This window comes from Nilaparvata lugens, chromosome 14 (genome assembly GCF_014356525.2).
Source record: "Nilaparvata lugens isolate BPH chromosome 14, ASM1435652v1, whole genome shotgun sequence".
Classification (NCBI taxonomy): domain Eukaryota; kingdom Metazoa; phylum Arthropoda; class Insecta; order Hemiptera; family Delphacidae; genus Nilaparvata; species Nilaparvata lugens.
The window spans coordinates 1,483,939-1,501,886 of NC_052517.1; the positions used below are offsets into that span (position 1 = coordinate 1,483,939).

General features: G+C 35.7%; 1 protein-coding gene across 1 annotated transcript in view; it reads left to right on the forward strand.

Moving 5' to 3' along the window:
• Positions 1–16,852, forward strand: part of LOC111058027 (uncharacterized protein DDB_G0290685) — a 34,674-nt gene extending 17,822 nt beyond the window's left edge. Inside the window, exons 5-6 of the mRNA XM_039441134.1 lie at positions 15,942–15,989; positions 16,482–16,852. Of these exons, the coding sequence (XP_039297068.1) occupies positions 15,942–15,989; positions 16,482–16,654 (221 nt within the window). The 3' untranslated portion in view covers positions 16,655–16,852. The remainder of the gene's footprint in view (positions 1–15,941; positions 15,990–16,481) is intronic.
• The last annotated feature ends 1,096 nt before the right edge of the window (positions 16,853–17,948 follow it).

Sequence of the window (17,948 nt, forward strand, 5' to 3'; positions counted from 1 at the left end):
ATGATACAGTATCTACACAATATGATACAGTATCATAGAGCTATCTGCTTTGTGGGATGATAGACAAGGATAGCAACACCGATGCTAATCAAATTCTGCCATTATAACGTGGACCTCACTATAGAACAAGAACAACCACAACATGATATACTATATCAAAACAATATGATACAGTATCATCTCATCTTGATACACAACACCATAATTTGATACGAAACAGGATAGAGCTATCTGCTTTGTGGAATGATAGACAAGGATAATCCAGATTCAAGATTCATTTATTGTCAGAACACTTTAACAAAAATGCAAGACAAAGTCAACAATTAAATAAAAAATTCTAAAATATAACAATAAACGTTAATAGTCATCACAGTCACATTGTAATATATACAAAAAAAGACAAAGATAAGCAAATTCTATATAATATAAAAACATTTTTAAAACAGGTGTATCACAGTTGAGAAAATATACAGTCAAAAACAGATTTAGCATCGCTGCGGAGCTATAAAAGGATAGTAATACCTGCTTTGTCGAAATACACATCACCACAAATCCTCATAACCATATGGACAGCAGTCAATTAGAATGTTTTCAACAGAAAACTTAAAACTATTAATATCACATTCTTCAATATGAGCAGGCAGTTTATTAAATAAACTCTTTCCAAATTCAACAAAACTTTTTAAAGTTAAATGGTAATTGCACTGTGATAATCTAAGTGCTTCTGCTTGTCTTGTAAAATGATTGTGAATATTACTATTTATGGGTAAGATGGAAATATTTTTTTCCTCCACCTACTGTCTAAAGTACTTACTTTACTCCCTGAAACATAATACTAAAGTGTCACTTTTTCGCTCTAGGTAGTAAAAAACAGAAAAACTCCCTAGGGAGTAAAAGTGACTCCATTTAAATAACATGGGAAGCATCTCTATTTAAAAAACTTACATGGTAATAGGTTAGAAGGTCTAAGCTCAGATGAGAAAGCGTAATAGAGGTGTCTGTCATTGAGTCAACTGAATTCAATACCACAACCAGAAATTTGATCAACTCATGAAATATATGTTTGTATGATATTATATTCTTAATATTGGTAGACGATAAAAATTTATACAATTTTTAAAATATTTTATTCTATTCAAAATACCAGCCAACATATATTTTTGATCTGCATTCTGCAATTCAAATTTGAACCGCGTGATCTGGAGTCAGCCATTTTTGGTAGCTCAGCTGATATGATTGTTACAACTTTGGCCGATAGATAGCGCAATCAGCAGTGCCTATCAGACGACCGGTTTTTAGGTTTTAGTTTTTAGGTTATGTTGTTAGGAAACATTGTCACCAATACGTAAGTTATTAGAATGATTTAATTTGCAGTTTCTATAAAAAAATGTAGATGGAGGAAAAATGTTGTGTACATCACGAGCGAAAAATACTTTTTCTCCCTCAGGAAAATTGTTGCCCTCGGCTTCGCCTCGGGCTTCAAACTTTTTCCCTCAGGGAGAAAAAGTCGTACTTTTCACTCTAGATATACAAATAACTATTTCGGTATACATCAGACATTCAAACACATACAAAGCATAAACAGTCATAATATTTAGTTTTTTAAACAGAGGTCGACAATGTGCTCTACTATCTACTTTACAAATGATCCTTATGGCCCTTTTTTGGACAACAAAAAGTTTCTTCATATTGGTATCTCTCCCCCATGCCAAAATACCACACAACAGGTGTGACTGAATGTAAGCATAATATACAGCTACCAACACATCAATGCTAACAATATTTCTTAATCTACATAACATAAAAATGCCTCTAGATATTTTCTTACCCAATGAAAAAATATGATTTTCCCATTTCTTATTACTTTGCAATGTGATGCCAAGAAATTTGACATAACTAATATCTGTCTTACAACCAACGTCAAAATCTAACAACTGGGTCTTATCTTTATTGAGGCAAAGAAAGTTAGCAGCTGTCCAGTCCTCAATAGTTGCATTAATCTGCCCCAATACATTCAAATTGGTAAAAATCTTTTCACACTTAATCTGGACTGCCTGATCATCAGCAAACATAAAAGCCTTAATATCTCTATTACTTATAGCAGCTGGCAAGTCATGAGTTTAAATAATGAAGAGTATAGGTCCAAGTGTGGAACCCTGGGGTACACCTGTTTGAGCCTTCAAAAAATGAGAAAGAGAATCCTTATAAAAAGAAGCCTGAAATCTATCACTTAAATAGGAAATCATAAGCTTAATAGACACATCATAAACCCATAAAACTGGAGTTTTTTTTATCAAAATCTCATGAGATATGGTGTCAAAAGCCTTTGACATGTCATAAAAACTACTAGAAACTTTGTTCTTACCATCCAGCCAGTTAATACAGTTTTTCATGAATCCAGATATAGCACCATGAGTACCTCTTTTAGATCTATATCCAAATTGACTATATGTGAACAGTGAATTACTTTAAAAATAGCTTATGATTTGCTTATAGAGTACCATCTCAAATATCTTTGAAATTATAGGAATAATGGAAACAGGCCTATAATTGTTGTAATCCAGAGATGAGCCTTTTTCAACAAAGGAATAACTTTGATTAATTTCAGACATTTAGGAAATTCACCATCCTTAATACAAATATTAAAAAGGTAACACAACACGTCACATACAAATGGTGCAGCAAATTTCATAAAACATGAATTTAAATAGTAAACATCAAGACAAGCACTATAACTGAGAGATAATATAGAATTATACACCTGCTCAACAGTAATACATGAAAAAGAGAAAGAATTTAATACAGGATTATATTGTTTGTGAATGTCAAGATAATAAGAAATATCATTTACAGAGGTAGGTACTCTTTGAACAATATTACCAACACTTTCAATAAAGAAATCATTAAAACCACCTGCCGTCAGGCAATCATTTTGATTACTGTCTTTTAAATCGTTCTTGTTCAGATTCTCTTTAAGCAATGATTATATGTTGATAGCAACACCAATGTTAATCAAATTCTGCCATTATAACATGGAGATATGTTGATAAATCACAGCTGATTGGTTTTTTATTGGGACTTGATTATCCGTTGATTAGGGGAGAGAAAATACTTGATTAAGTAATGGGACAATGATGTGGCTTGATTAAGTCCCAATTGGTATAAATCGATGAGTGACAAGGCAGAGATTCGTCAACGCTGTTTCCTATCTTTCTCCACTGCTATATTATAATGTGGAACTCACTATATATAGGCCATCTGTTTTTGATTGATTTTCCCTCAAAAGAATTTAAATCAATTAATTTTCTCCTGTCATTACCTTTTCAGTCATTATAGAGATGCAGTGGAGCATTATAGAAAGAGATAAAGTTGACAATTATTTGAAGACTTAATATCAAAAATTGATTTTCCTTCTACAGCTAATGTTGGGATGTACGATCTTTGAAGAAATTTCTTGTAAATTTATTTGTTTAAAAATGTTTATAAAGTTGTTGACTGTGTAGACTACTCCAGCAGCTAATTTCCATTACGATGTCTCTGGAATTTTTGTCCTTGGATAACGTTGACTTTCAAATTTCTCTCAATTTTCTTTGAAAATTCTAAGAGAACTCGAATTCTGGAATGTTTCCACTGGGCTTGACAGTTACTCTGTTAGGTGAGAGGTTTTCGAATTTATTTTCTGAATTTTATACTAAATAAAATTTTGTAATTTATATCCGATTTGTGGAATTAATATTTCTCAATTTCTGAACCTCCTGTTCAACAAACAAAGCAGATAGCTCTATCCTGTTCTGTATCAAATTATGGTGTTGTGTATCAAGTTAAGATGATACTGTATCATGTTGTGAGATGATACTGTATAATATTGTGTTGATAATCTATCATGTTGTGGCTGTTCTTGTTCTATAATGAGGTCCACGTTATAATGGCAGTATTCGATTAACATTGGTGTTGCAATCCTTGTCTATCATTCCACAAAGCAGATAGCTCTATCTTGTTCTATATCAAATTATAGTGTTGTGTATCAAGTTGAGATGATACTGTATCATATCGTGTTGATAGTCTATCATGTTGTGGCTGTTCTTGTTCTATAATGAGGTCCACGTTATAATGGCAGTATTCCACTAACATTGGTGTTGCTTTCCTTGTCTATCATTCCACAAAGCAGATAGCTCTATCTTGTTCTATATCAAATTATGGTGCTGTGTATCAAGTTGAGATGATACTGTATCATATCGTGTTGATAGTCTATCATGTTGTGGTTGTTCTTGTTCTATAGTGAGGTCCACGTTATAATGGCAGTATTTGAACAACATTGGTGTTGCTATCCTTGTCTATCATTCCACAAAGCAGATAGCTCTATCTTGTTCTATATCAAATTATAGTGTTGTGTATCAAGTTGAGATGATACTGTATCATATCGTGTTGATAGTCTATCATGTTGTGGCTGTTCTTGTTCTATAATGAGGTCCACGTTATAATGGCAGTATTCCACTAACATTGGTGTTGCTATCCTTGTCTATCATTTGACATAGCAGAGAGCTCTATCCTGTTCTGTATCAAATTACGGTGTTGTGTATCAAGTTGAGATGATACTGTATAATATTGTGTTGATAATCTATCATGTTGTGGCTGTTCTTGTTCTATAATGAGGTCCACGTTATAATGGTAGTATTCCACTAACATTGGTGTTGCTTTCCTTGTCTATCATTCCACAAAGCAGATAGCTCTATCTTGTTCTATATCAAATTATGGTGCTGTGTATCAAGTTGAGATGATACTGTATCATATCGTGTTGATAGTCTATCATGTTGTGGTTGTTCTTGTTCTATAGTGAGGTCCACGTTATAATGGCAGTATTTGAACAACATTGGTGTTGCTATCCTTGTCTATCATTCCACAAAGCAGATAGCCCTATCCTCTACCACCGCCGCCCAGTTCCCATATCGGGTTTTAAAAATGTAGAAATATAATTTATCACCAAAATATAAAAAAAACTCAGTTATGAAAATTATCATCCAATCATTGAAAGATATTTTTCATTGACAAATAAAATACAATTGATAATTTAATACAATAATGATCAGTTAATATATTACATCAGATATACCGGCATAAGCTGTCCTCTATAATAGAAGGCAGTGACAAGGTAGAGAATCAGCAGTGCTGTTCTCCTATCTTTCTCCACTGCCGTTATAACGTGGACCTCACTATATTTAGTCCATGATATTGGGCTTTACTGATTTAGTTATACCTAATTTATTGAACTGAAAGTGTTATTAACATCAAAAAGTATGTTTTTAACATAACTTTTTAACATCAAAATGTAGCTACTTAATTCCAAAGTGAAAAGTGTAAATTTAAAGTATTGTGCTGACTATAACCTTAGTGTCTGGTTTTCCATTAGGGAACTTTGGACTATGTACGGCGAGGTGGAACTACCCTTGGGTCTCCCCACCATTAAAAGCCATACGCTAATAATAATATTGAACTGAATAATAACAGTTTGAACTTAATTTAGGATTAAATATTAATGAAGCTCTATTTTTGCAGTTACCTTGCTTGGAGAAATCACTATATGTAACCAGTCACCCATTAAATCTGAATATGACAATAAATTATTGGTAAGAATTTTTCAAAATTATTGGAGACTAGCTTGGTAGCCATGCTTGATAAACTGGAACCTTGACCTGGTGAAATCTTGAGAATTCAAAATAGGGCCTATATCCATCCTTGGTAAATTAAGCATCTATATGCAAAATGTCAAGTTAATGAGTTGAGCAGTTGAGACGTGATGATGCGTCATTCTTGAATTTCCTATCCCCTACCTGTATAAGCCAATTCTTTCCTTTATTATAATATTGTAGATATCATTCAATCATTCAACATCAGGCGGCTTCAGAGACCCTAAATCCCTAGATGGAGGAAGCTCCCTACACATAGACATTCTCCATGAATGAGAGAGTTGCAACGTATCACCAACAACGGAAACAGCATGTTGAACGAATGTCAGCTGATAGGCTGTGTTGTGATAAATGATACATTAAAGCTCCTTGTGTATCTTTTCGGATGCAACACGTTGCTTCTGAGAAGATACAGAAGAGCATCTGTTGCTTATGGAAAGATACATTAAAGCTCCCTGTGTATCTTTTCGGATGCAACACGTTGCTTTTGAGAAGATACAGAAGAGCATCTGTTGCTTATGGAAAGATACATTAAAGCTCCTTGTGTATCTTTTCAGATGCAACACCTGGCTTTTGAGAAGATACAGAAGAGAATCTGTTACTTAAAGAAAGATACATTAAAGCTCCCTGTGTATCTTTTCGGATGCAACACGTTGCTTCTGAGAAAAAACAGAAGAGCATCTGTTGCTTATGTTAAGATACATTAAAGCTCCTTGTGTATCTCTTCGAATGCTACACGTTGCTTTTGAGAAGATACAGAAGAGCATCTGTTGCTTAGTGAAAGATACATTAAAGCTCCTTGTGTATCTTTTCGGATGCAACACGTTGCTTTCGAGAAGATACAGAAGAGCATCTGTTGCTTATGTTAAAGATACATTAAAGCTCTTGTGTATCTTTTCGGATGCAACACGTTGCTTTTGAGAAGATACAGAAGAGCATCTGTTGCTTGTAGAAATATACATAGAAGCTCCTTGTGTATCTTTTCGGATGCAACACGTTGCTTTGACTAGATACAAAAGAGTATCTATTGCTCATGCGAAGATACATTAAAGCTCCTTGTGTATCTCTTCGGATGCAACACGTTGCTTTTGAGAAGATACAGAAGAGCATCTGTTGCTTATGGAAAGATACATTTTCAAAGATGTTGGATGCTTTTGTTTGGGTAGTATTATTGACTATAGTGTGGTCCACGTTATAATGGCAGTGGATAAAGATAGAAGAATAGCGATGCCAATTCTCTGCATTAATTAATTATATTTCTACACTGTGAAAAACATAATTGTCATCGTTGTGAACCTAGAGAAAGATAGTACCACCGGCTTTGTCGAATGATAGAAAAGGATAGCAAAACCGAAGTTATAACGTGGACCGCACTATAGTAGCCCTCCGCCAATAGGCAAAGCTACAGGACCCGGGAGTGTACCTATGAAATAATATTACCTACATTGAGGTCCACGTTATAATGGCAATGGTATTGCTATCCTTGTCTATCATTCAACAAAGCGGATAGCGCTATCTCTTTCTCGCTTTGCTCTGTTGCCAGACCGTCATTTAACAATGTATACTTAATAATTAATTAACAAAATATTCCATCTTAATTATGAAAATTAATTATTAAATTACTGTAAAATGTAAACTTCCTGCTTAATAAAATATAATTCATCATTTTAAATGAGGATGAATCGTTAAAATTACATCAATAAACCTGTATCAAAATTCAAAATTTTTTATTTGCAGAAACCCTTGAGGACATCAAGGGCATTACACAAGTCAAAGATACAATCAACAAAAAACATTTAACATACAAGCAATAGAGTCTCACTATTAACTAATAAGAAAATCCAAATAGCAATCAATAACAGTCTCAATACATTAAACACATTACAGGAGGTAACTACAGTACATTTATGATGAATTGTCATGGAAAATATTCATGGAACACACACTTTCATAATACTCTTCCAATGTATAGAACGCATTCTTTAATAGGAATCTTTTGATAATTTTTGAAAATACATTCAATGGCAAACTTTGCATCCTCTCAGGTAAAGCATTGAAAAGCTTAATAGCTATGTAGTAAAATGTTTTTTTCCTACAGTTACCTTGAAAAGTGGACATTCCTGCACTGATTACAGAACGCAAAGAATCACTTTTCGATCTAGTGTGGGAATAGTTATTTGTGCAACTAGTGCGCAAAGTGACAGTTTGCTGCATCGAAAGAAACGTTTACGCCCGAGCCGTAGGCGAGGGCGGAATGGTTTCTTGAGTGCAGCAAACGAACTTTGCGCACGTATTTCACATTAAATTTTTCCTACAGTTACCATTGAATATGAAAAGTGGGTAATTATGGGTAAAATTGCCTGAATAATGTATGTGTGTTTGAATGGCGGGGGGCAGCTGTGTGGTGTGTGCTGTGGTGGCACTGTGCTGTCGTTGTCCTTGGTTATAATATCTACTTAATAATTAGCGCGTTGTGCTTCGTTGCACCTCTGCTCACTATAGCAGCCACAGCAGTCACTGTTACCAACTTAATTTTGATTTTGCTGCACTAGTGCTCCATATAACGTACTAACTATTTTGCGTTGTCATGCTTCAATCTGGAGTACGCAAAGTACTCACTTTGCGCACTAGTGCGGAAAAGTGATTCTTTGCAGCCTGCAATCAGTGCACAAATGGTCACTTTTCAGGGTATCTGTAGGAAAAAAAAAATTCTGCACTCCAGATTTGCAACATGGCAACACAAAATAGTTGGTGGGTTATATGGAGGATTAGTGCACGAAAACAAAAATTAAGTTGGTAACAATGACTGTGGTTAGATTTAGATGAGAATCATTTCTATGGCTACCCTACATTTATGATAAAATCCCAATCTAGAAATCCAAAACAAGAATAATGTTTATCTAAATCATAATTAAATAATAGCTTCTCATCATTTGATAATAAATAATGTTTATTTTCTATTGACAGTAATAATTATTTCAACTCCAAGCAATGAGAAATGTAGCAAACACACATTTTGAAATTCGAATTTTCAGGTTTAATAATACCATTCAAAATCATTTCAATAAAATTAATAAAATAACATTAGAATATACTACACTAAAATATTTTCTGTTGTCTATGTTATTCTATATAGTATATTTCGCACCTAGAGCAGAAAATGAGATTTTTCCAGCTCGAAATCGGTTTTCAAGTCCGAGGCCGTAGGCCGAGGACTAGAAAAGATTGAGAGCTGGAAAAACATTTTTGCCCGTGGTGCGAACGATATTTTTCACCACACTACAGGTATTGCTGACAAAATAAATAAAGAATACAAAATAAAGAATACTCGTTAAGCTATCGTACCTATCTCTTGATTTTAGTGGTAGAAGATTTGCAGTCAGGATTTCAGATTCTTTTAAAATTTCACTTGGAATACCACAGTCATCTTCAAGCATTTTTGAAAATTCGGAATGCACTAATCAACAATAAATAATTGAATAAACTGGTTGCGAAGCGAATTAGTTTGATTCGAAACTGGAACTGAAATCATGGCGACTTCAGCTGATGATGAAAGTGGACACTCGCCCGATCTAGCGGATGACTTATCAACTACTTCCATGAGCGGCTGGAAAGAGACAACTTTCTGGCCTAGACCGGAAAAGAAACCCTTTTCTGACGTCGTCTGCAAACAAGGTCTTTCAGATCTACGTAGGGACTGGAAAACAGCTGCTTTCTGTGCAGTGTGGCGAAAATATTTTTTTAGTTTATTCATAGTATTTTTTGGTAATTCTAGTTAATCATAATTCTGATATCTGAGTACTGTTTTTAGCTGGATGAAAGAACAAAGTTAGGTACGATCCCTCCCACTTGGTTGCACGCTTGTCGGTTCAGCTATTTTGCAGTCATCCAAACCAGCTGTTGGTGTGTATTTTAAATGCGAATTTTCTGTTTTATCTGTATTTTTCTGATTCTTGAATGAATAAAAATGAGAACTTTGACTGAGAATTTTCAACTTCAATGGGATTATTAATTTTTAAATGAATTAAGGTTGTTATAAATAACAGCATCACACACACAAACATTTGATGGATTTCAGCATCATTTTATCCATAATTACCCACTTTTCATATTCAATGGTAACTGTAGGAAAAATTAAATGTGAAATACGTGCGCAAAGTTCCTCTGCTGCACTCAAGAAGCCATTTCGCCCTCGCCTGCGGCTAGGGCGTAAACGTTTCTTTCGGTGCAGCAAACTGTAACTTTGCACACTAGTTGCACAAATAACTATTGTGACCTAGAGTAATTGCAAAAACTTATAGAAAGATTGTTCTCCCCACTGGTATTATATTATTACACCCTGTATTAGACACACCCTGTTGAACATATGAGCTATGGTTTTCCTTAACATAAACTAAACATTGATAAAATAATAGTCTATATAATGAGGGAAGTGTCATATATAAATGGATTTGAAACTGTCTCTACAGTGACCTCTGTAAGGAAGACCACAATCATCTTTACAGCTTCTTCTGCAACCTGAATAATTTACTACTATATTTCTGAGAGCTCCAAATTAAAGTACCATAGGACAGATGGCTGTGCCAAATGTGAAAAGTATACAGTTCTTAAGACCTGTAAGTTCACAATTGTTCTCAACTTTCTCAGCATAAAAAGTCCTTTACTCATCTTATTCGTCATTTTATCAATATGACTGTTCCCCTTCAATTTTGATTCTATGATAGATCCAAGAAAATTAACCATGCTTTGGCTACCATCATGTAAACTATTGCTATATGAAACACTGAGCTTTTGAATTTATCTGAATTTAGACACAACAGGTTTGCATTACACCAGTTCTCAACCATTAAGCTGCGTACACATATACACGCTTCCAACCCGCACCGAGCACGCTCCGCCCTCATACCGCCCTCGTTCCTCCATCGACCACAGTTGCTCCACCCACGCACCCATCATGAACGTTACGGAAGATGTTAGATCTTCTCGCGTTCCCCGGTCGAACCACTCTTGCTCGCCAGTCGATCATCAATCGCTCTGCTGGAGTGACGTTCGGTTGCGGAGCAGATTGAAAGTCTGTACGCACCTTATCTCTTGATTTTAGTGGTAGAAGATTTGCAGTCAGGATTTCAGATTCTTTAAAATTTCACTTGGAATACCACAGTCATCTTCAAGCATTTTTGAAAATTCGGAATGCACTAATCAACAATAAATAATTGAATAAACTGGTTGCGAAGCGAATTAGTTTGATTCGAAACTGGAACTGAAATCATGGCAACTTCAGCTGATGATGAAAGTGGACACTCGCCCGATCTAGCGGATGACTTATCAACTACTTCCATGAGCGGCTGGAAAGAGACAACTTTCTGGCCTAGACCGGAAAAGAAACCCTTTTCTGACGTCGTCTGCAAACAAGGTCTTTCAGATCTACGTAGGGACTGGAAAACAGCTGCTTTCTGTGCAGTGTGGCGAAAAATATTTTTTAGTTTATTCATAGTATTTTTTGGTAATTCTAGTTAATCATAATTCTGATATCTGAGTACTGTTTTTAGCTGGATGAAAGAACAAAGTTAGGTACGATCCCTCCCACTTGGTTGCACGCTTGTCGGTTCAGCTATTTTGCAGTCATCCAAACCAGCTGTTGGTGTGTATTTTAAATGCGAATTTTCTGTTTTATCTGTATTTTTCTGATTCTTGAATGAATAAAAATGAGAACTTTGACTGAGAATTTTCAACTTCAATGGGATTATTAATTTTTAAATGAATTAAGGTTGTTATAAATAACAGCATCACACACACAAACATTTGATGGATTTCAGCATCATTTTATCCATAATTACCCACTTTTCATATTCAATGGTAACTGTAGGAAAAATTAAATGTGAAATACGTGCGCAAAGTTCCTCTGCTGCACTCAAGAAGCCATTTCGCCCTCGCCTGCGGCTAGGGCGTAAACGTTTCTTTCGGTGCAGCAAACTGTAACTTTGCACACTAGTTGCACAAATAACTATTGTGACCTAGAGTAATTGCAAAAACTTATAGAAAGATTGTTCTCCCCACTGGTATTATATTATTACACCCTGTATTAGACACACCCTGTTGAACATATGAGCTATGGTTTTCCTTAACATAAACTAAACATTGATAAAATAATAGTCTATATAATGAGGGAAGTGTCATATATAAATGGATTTGAAACTGTCTCTACAGTGACCTCTGTAAGGAAGACCACAAATCATCTTACAGCTTCCTTCTGCAACCTGAATAATTTACTACTATATTTCTGAGAGCTCCAAATTAAAGTACCATAGGACAGATGGCTGTGCCAAATGTGAAAAGTATACAGTTCTTAAGACCTGTAAGTTCACAATTGTTCTCAACTTTCTCAGCATAAAAAGTCCTTTACTCATCTTATTCGTCATTTTATCATATGACTGTTCCCCTTCAATTTTGATTCTATGATAGATCCAAGAAAATTAACCATGCTTTGGCTACCATCATGTAAACTATTGCTATATGAAACACTGAGCTTTTGAATTTATCTGAATTTAGACACAACAGGTTTGCATTACACCAGTTCTCAACCATTAAGCTGCGTACACATATACACGCTTCCAACCCGCACCGAGCACGCTCCGCCCTCATACCGCCCTCGTTCCTCCATCGACCACAGTTGCTCCACCCACGCACCCATCATGAACGTTACGGAAGATGTTAGATCTTCTCGCGTTCCCCGGTCGAACCACTCTTGCTCGCCAGTCGATCATCAATCGCTCTGCTGGAGTGACGTTCGGTTGCGGAGCAGATTGAAAGTCTGTACGCACCTTAAGTGTCATCTCATTTATTGGTCTGTCGTTACTTGAAAGGGTCTTTGTGCTAACACAAATCGCAAGATCATCAGCAAACAGGTATCCTTTAGCTAACGGTCCAATTACTTTTGGCATGTCATTTACATAAATAATAAACAGAACTGGGCCTAAAATAGAGCCTTGTGGCACACCATAGGAAACAGGTATCAGCTACCGACTATAGAAGGCATTGACAAGACAGTGGGGATCGGCAACGTTGTTCTCCTATCTTTTTCCACTGCCATTAAAAACGTGAACCTCATCATAGACAGTACTCTGAACCATTAAATATATATTTATAAATAAGCATTCATAGGTCAATAAAAGAATTAGAAACATTCAAAGAGTCGATAACTTGTTTGGCCTATGTAGCCGGGAGACAGTATATTTATTCATTTATCTATTTATCTATTTATCTATTTATCCATTCATCCATTTATCTATTTATCTATTTATCTATTCATCTATTTATCTATTTATCTATTTATCTATTTATCTATTTATCTATTTATCTATTTATCTATTTATCTATTATCTATTTATCTATTATCTATTCATCTATTTATCTATTATCTATTTATCCATTCATCTATTATCTATTCATCTATTTATCTATTTATCTATTCATCTATTTATCTATTTATCTATTATCTATTCATCTATTTATCTATTCATCTATTTATCTATTTATCTATTTATCTATTTATCTATTTATCTATTTATCTATTTATCTATTTATTTATCTACTTTTTTATTTATTTATTCATCATTTACAATCAACTTGAGGACAAAGAAACAGACTACAGAGTTCTGTGTCTAGCCTGAAAAACTCAGCTTCAATATTGATAATTAAAAAATCTGGTGTGGCGCACTCACACAACTTTCCTAGCCGTTATGAAAATTTATCACCTGACGCTAGTGTTCACGCGCATTTTAAGTCTACTATTCAAAGATTCAAACCAGCTGGTGACAGGACAATAACGCTGGAGACACACGAAGTCTGCTATCTCTTCATAGTGAATGATTTATAGAAACAGTTGCCAACAGTTTGCAATTGAATAATAAATAACATTTTCTCGAATTTCGAGCTTATTTTAAATTTTAGGTGAAAATGTTATTGAACATAAATAATTGTAGAGATTTTCATGCTCAATCTTTTCCAGATGAAAATTTTGGTTTGAATTGTATCTGAAGCCTGATAATTTGGGAATCTAAAATCAAATTTTGCATAGATGTGGTGGAGCTCTTGGAATTTCTACAGATATTCGTTGTGTGGCAGTTGATAGATCTTATCAATGACTATTTTAGGTATAAATTTGATCAAAATCATTGGAGCCGTTTTCAAGAAAATCGCGAAAACCCCTGTTTTTGACAACATTTTCGCCATTTTAGCCGCCATCTTGAATTGCATTAGATCGAAATTGTTCGTGTCGGATCCTTATATTGTAAGGACCTTAAGATCCAAATTTCAAGTCATTCCGTTAATTGGGAGATAAGATATCAAGTACACAGACGCACATACACTCATACACACACACACACTCTAACACACATACACACACACACAAACACACACACACATACAGATCAATACCCAAAAACGACTTTTTTGGACTCAGGGGACCTTGAAACGTATAGAAATTTAGAAATTGGGGTACCTTAATTTTTCGGAAAGCAATACTTACGCACATACACTCATACACACACACACACACACACACACACACACAACACACACACACACACACACACACACACACACACAACACACACACACAAACACACACACACACACAACACACACACACATACAGATCAATACCCAAAAACGACTTTTTTGGACTCAGGGGACCTTGAAACGTATAGAAATTTAGAAATTGGGGTACCTTAATTTTTCGGAAAGCAATACTTTCCTTACCTATGGTAATAGGGCAAGGAAAGTAAAAACCACTCATAATGTAATGCACAATATTAAACTTCCACTTTGAGGTTGGAATACATTATTTATAATCTTGCCTTTGAATAATTTATTATAAATTCACTTTCACTTTTTCTAACAAAGTTTTTCTTCAACTTTCAGCTGTCAACGTGTCTCTCATCAGCAAGAGATCACCAGCTGATAATAATGACAATCAACCACTGATCTCTGATCCACCAATGAATGAAGGAGAAGAAGAAGAAGGTGGAGAAGGAGAAGGAGATGACGGTGGAAGAGAAGATGGAGGAGGTGAAGGAGGAGAAGGAGGAGACGGAGGAGAAGTAGAAGAGGGAGGAGACCGAGGAGGAGGAGGAGAAGAAGGAGGAGACGGTGGAGGAATCGACGGAGGAGGAAGAGGAGGAGGAGGAGGAGGAGAAGTAGGAGGTATCTCCGAACCTCTTGATCACAATAAATTGGACATGATCGCCCACCAAATTGCATTGAATAAACTTTTCAAAATGAAAGATGCTAAACGCGGGGAAGGACAAGGTGAAGTAGGAGAAGTGGGAGAAATAGGTGAAGGAGGAGAAGGAGGAGAGGACAGAGAAGGGGAGAAGAAGAAGAAGAAGAAAACACAGGGAAGAAGAAGGAGAAGATCATTTTTAGAAAACGAAACAGATGATATAGGCATACAAGACAGGAGAAATACTTTGGACATGATTATCAATTATCACAAAATGAAAGGAGATGCTGGAAGCGTTGAAGATGAAGGAGGAGGAAGAGGAGGAGGAGGAAGAGGAGGAGGAGGAGAAAAAGAAGAAGGAGGAATAAAAGGAAGAAAGAGGAGATCACTTTTGGAAAATTCTCACAAAATGAAAGGAGAGGTGATAAGAAAAATGGTACCAACGTGACAGGAGGAGTGATAAGAAGAATGGTACCAACGTGACAGGAGGAGGTGATAAGAAGAATGGTACCAATGTGACAGGAGGAGGTGATAAGAAGAATGGTACCAATGTGACAGGAGGAGGTGATAAGAAGAATGGTACCAACGTGACAGGAGGAGGTGATAAGAAGAATGGTACCAATGTGACAGGAGGAGGTGATAAGAAAAATGGTACCAATGTGACAGGAGGAGGTAATAAGAAGAATGGTACCAATGTGACAGGAGGAGGTGATAAGAAGAATGGTACCAACGTGACAGGAGGAGGTGATAAGAAAAATGGTACCAATGTGACAGGAGGAGGTGATAAGAAAAATGGTACAAACGTGACAGGAGGAGGTGATAAGAAGAATGGTACCAACGTGACAGGAGGAGGTGATAAGAAAAATGGTACCAACGTGACAGGAGAGGTGATAAGAAAAATGGTACCAATGTGACAGGAGGAGGTGATAAGAAAAATGGTACCAATGTGACAGGAGGAGGTGATAAGAAGAATGGTACCAACGTGACAGGAGGAGGTGATAAGAAAAATGGTACCAATGTGACAGGAGGAGGTGATAAGAAAAATGGTACCAACGTGACAGGAGGAGGTGATAAGAAAAATGGGACCAATGTGACAGGAGAAGAATGGTACCAATGTGACAGGAGGAGGTGATAAGAAGAATGGTACCAACGTGACAGGGGGAGGTGATAAGAAAAATGGTACCAATGTGACAGGAGGAGGTGATAAGAAGAATGGTACCAACGTGACAGGGGGAGGTGATAAGAAAAATGGTACCAATGTGACAGGAGGAGGTAATAAGAGAATGGTACCAATGTGACAGGGGGAGGTGATAAGAAGAATGGTACCAATGTGACAGGAGGAGGTGATAAGAAAAATGGTACAAATGTGACAGGAGGAGGTGATAAGAAGAATGGTACCAATGTGACAGGAGGAGGTAATAAGTTGAATGGTACCAATGTGACAGGAGGAGGTAATAAGATGAATGGTACCAATGTGACAGGAGGAGGTAATAAGTTGAATGGTACAAACGTGACAGGAGGAGGTGATAAGAAAAATGGTACCAACGTGACATGAGGAGGTGAAAAGAAAAATGGTACCAATGTGACAGGAGGAGGTAATAAGAAAAATGCTTCCAACATGACAGGTGGAGGTGATAAGAATAATGGTAACAAGGTGTCTGGAGGAGGTGATAAAAATAATGGGACAACAGATGTCAAGGGAGACAAAGTGACAGGATTTGATAACAAAAAGAAGAATAAATAGAAATCTCCACAGAAGGAGAAAGATATACATCATGATATAGTTAAAGCCAATATCAGAAGGCCCTTAATCTCTCAAACTTCTCATAAACTTTATTGAAGAATCTTATCAAAATCAACAAGAATTCTTGTATTAATTATACATTCATACTGTTCACATGTAATAAAGAATTTTTCCTCCACCAACTGTCTGAAGTATTCACTTTACTCCCTGAAACAAACACTAAAGTATCACTTTTTCGCTCATGGTACTAAAAAACAGAAAAATTCCCTAGAGAGGGAAAGTGACTTCATTTTAATAACATGTTAAGCATCTCTATTTTAAAAACCTACATTGTAATAGGTAAGAAGGTCTAAGCTCAGATGAGGAAGCATATAGAGTAGTCAGTCATTGAACCAACTTAATTCAATACCTCAACCAGATTTGATCAACATATGAATTATATGTTTGCATGCTGAAATTATTACAAACTTCATATCACTTTACTAAAAAAATGTTTAAATATTCTTTTATATTCCATGCTATTCAAAATACCAGCCACCGAATATTCCTTATTAACTAATCAAATTTGAAACGGGAACTTGATCATAGCTGTAGTTGTGGCGGCATTTTTGTTACACCCTTTGCCAACAGATAGCGCTGTTGGTGGAGAACTGTGATTCCAAGCCAGCTGTTTCTGTTCACTTTTTAGATGTAACACATTGTTTGGTCACGTATTATCTTATTTGCAGTTTTTATAAAAATTTAGGTGGAGGAAAAATGTTGTGTATATCACGAGTGAAATAGTATATTTCGCACCTAGGGCTGAAAATGAGACTTTTCTGGCTCGAAATTGGTTTCAAGTCTGAGGCCGTAAGCCGGAGAGCCGGAAAAAGATGTTTGCCCATGGTGAGAACGTTATTTTTCACCACACAGAAATATAAACAAAAACAATATATGAGAATAATTGTTTATTATGCACTTCCGAAGGCAAAACAGGAAGGTCATGGCTCTAGCAAATCTGAGGTAATCTGAATATCAGGAAATTGTCCAAGTATTTTTATTTTTTATTCTGATTTGTCTAAATAACCTAAAAGAATATGTCAATTATGTAAGAGGTGAGTTCATACTTTTTATTCTTCCAAATGACAATAAGATGAATATTATAAAATGTTTTGATTCTTGAATAAGAACACAAAATAATGAAAAGTTTTTGATCAGCTGTTTTAGCACACTTGAAATTTGGCCAATCTGAATGTCAACGTCAACAATGCTTGTTGTCATTGACTTCGGAGTTTAGGTTAGAAGCTCAATCGAA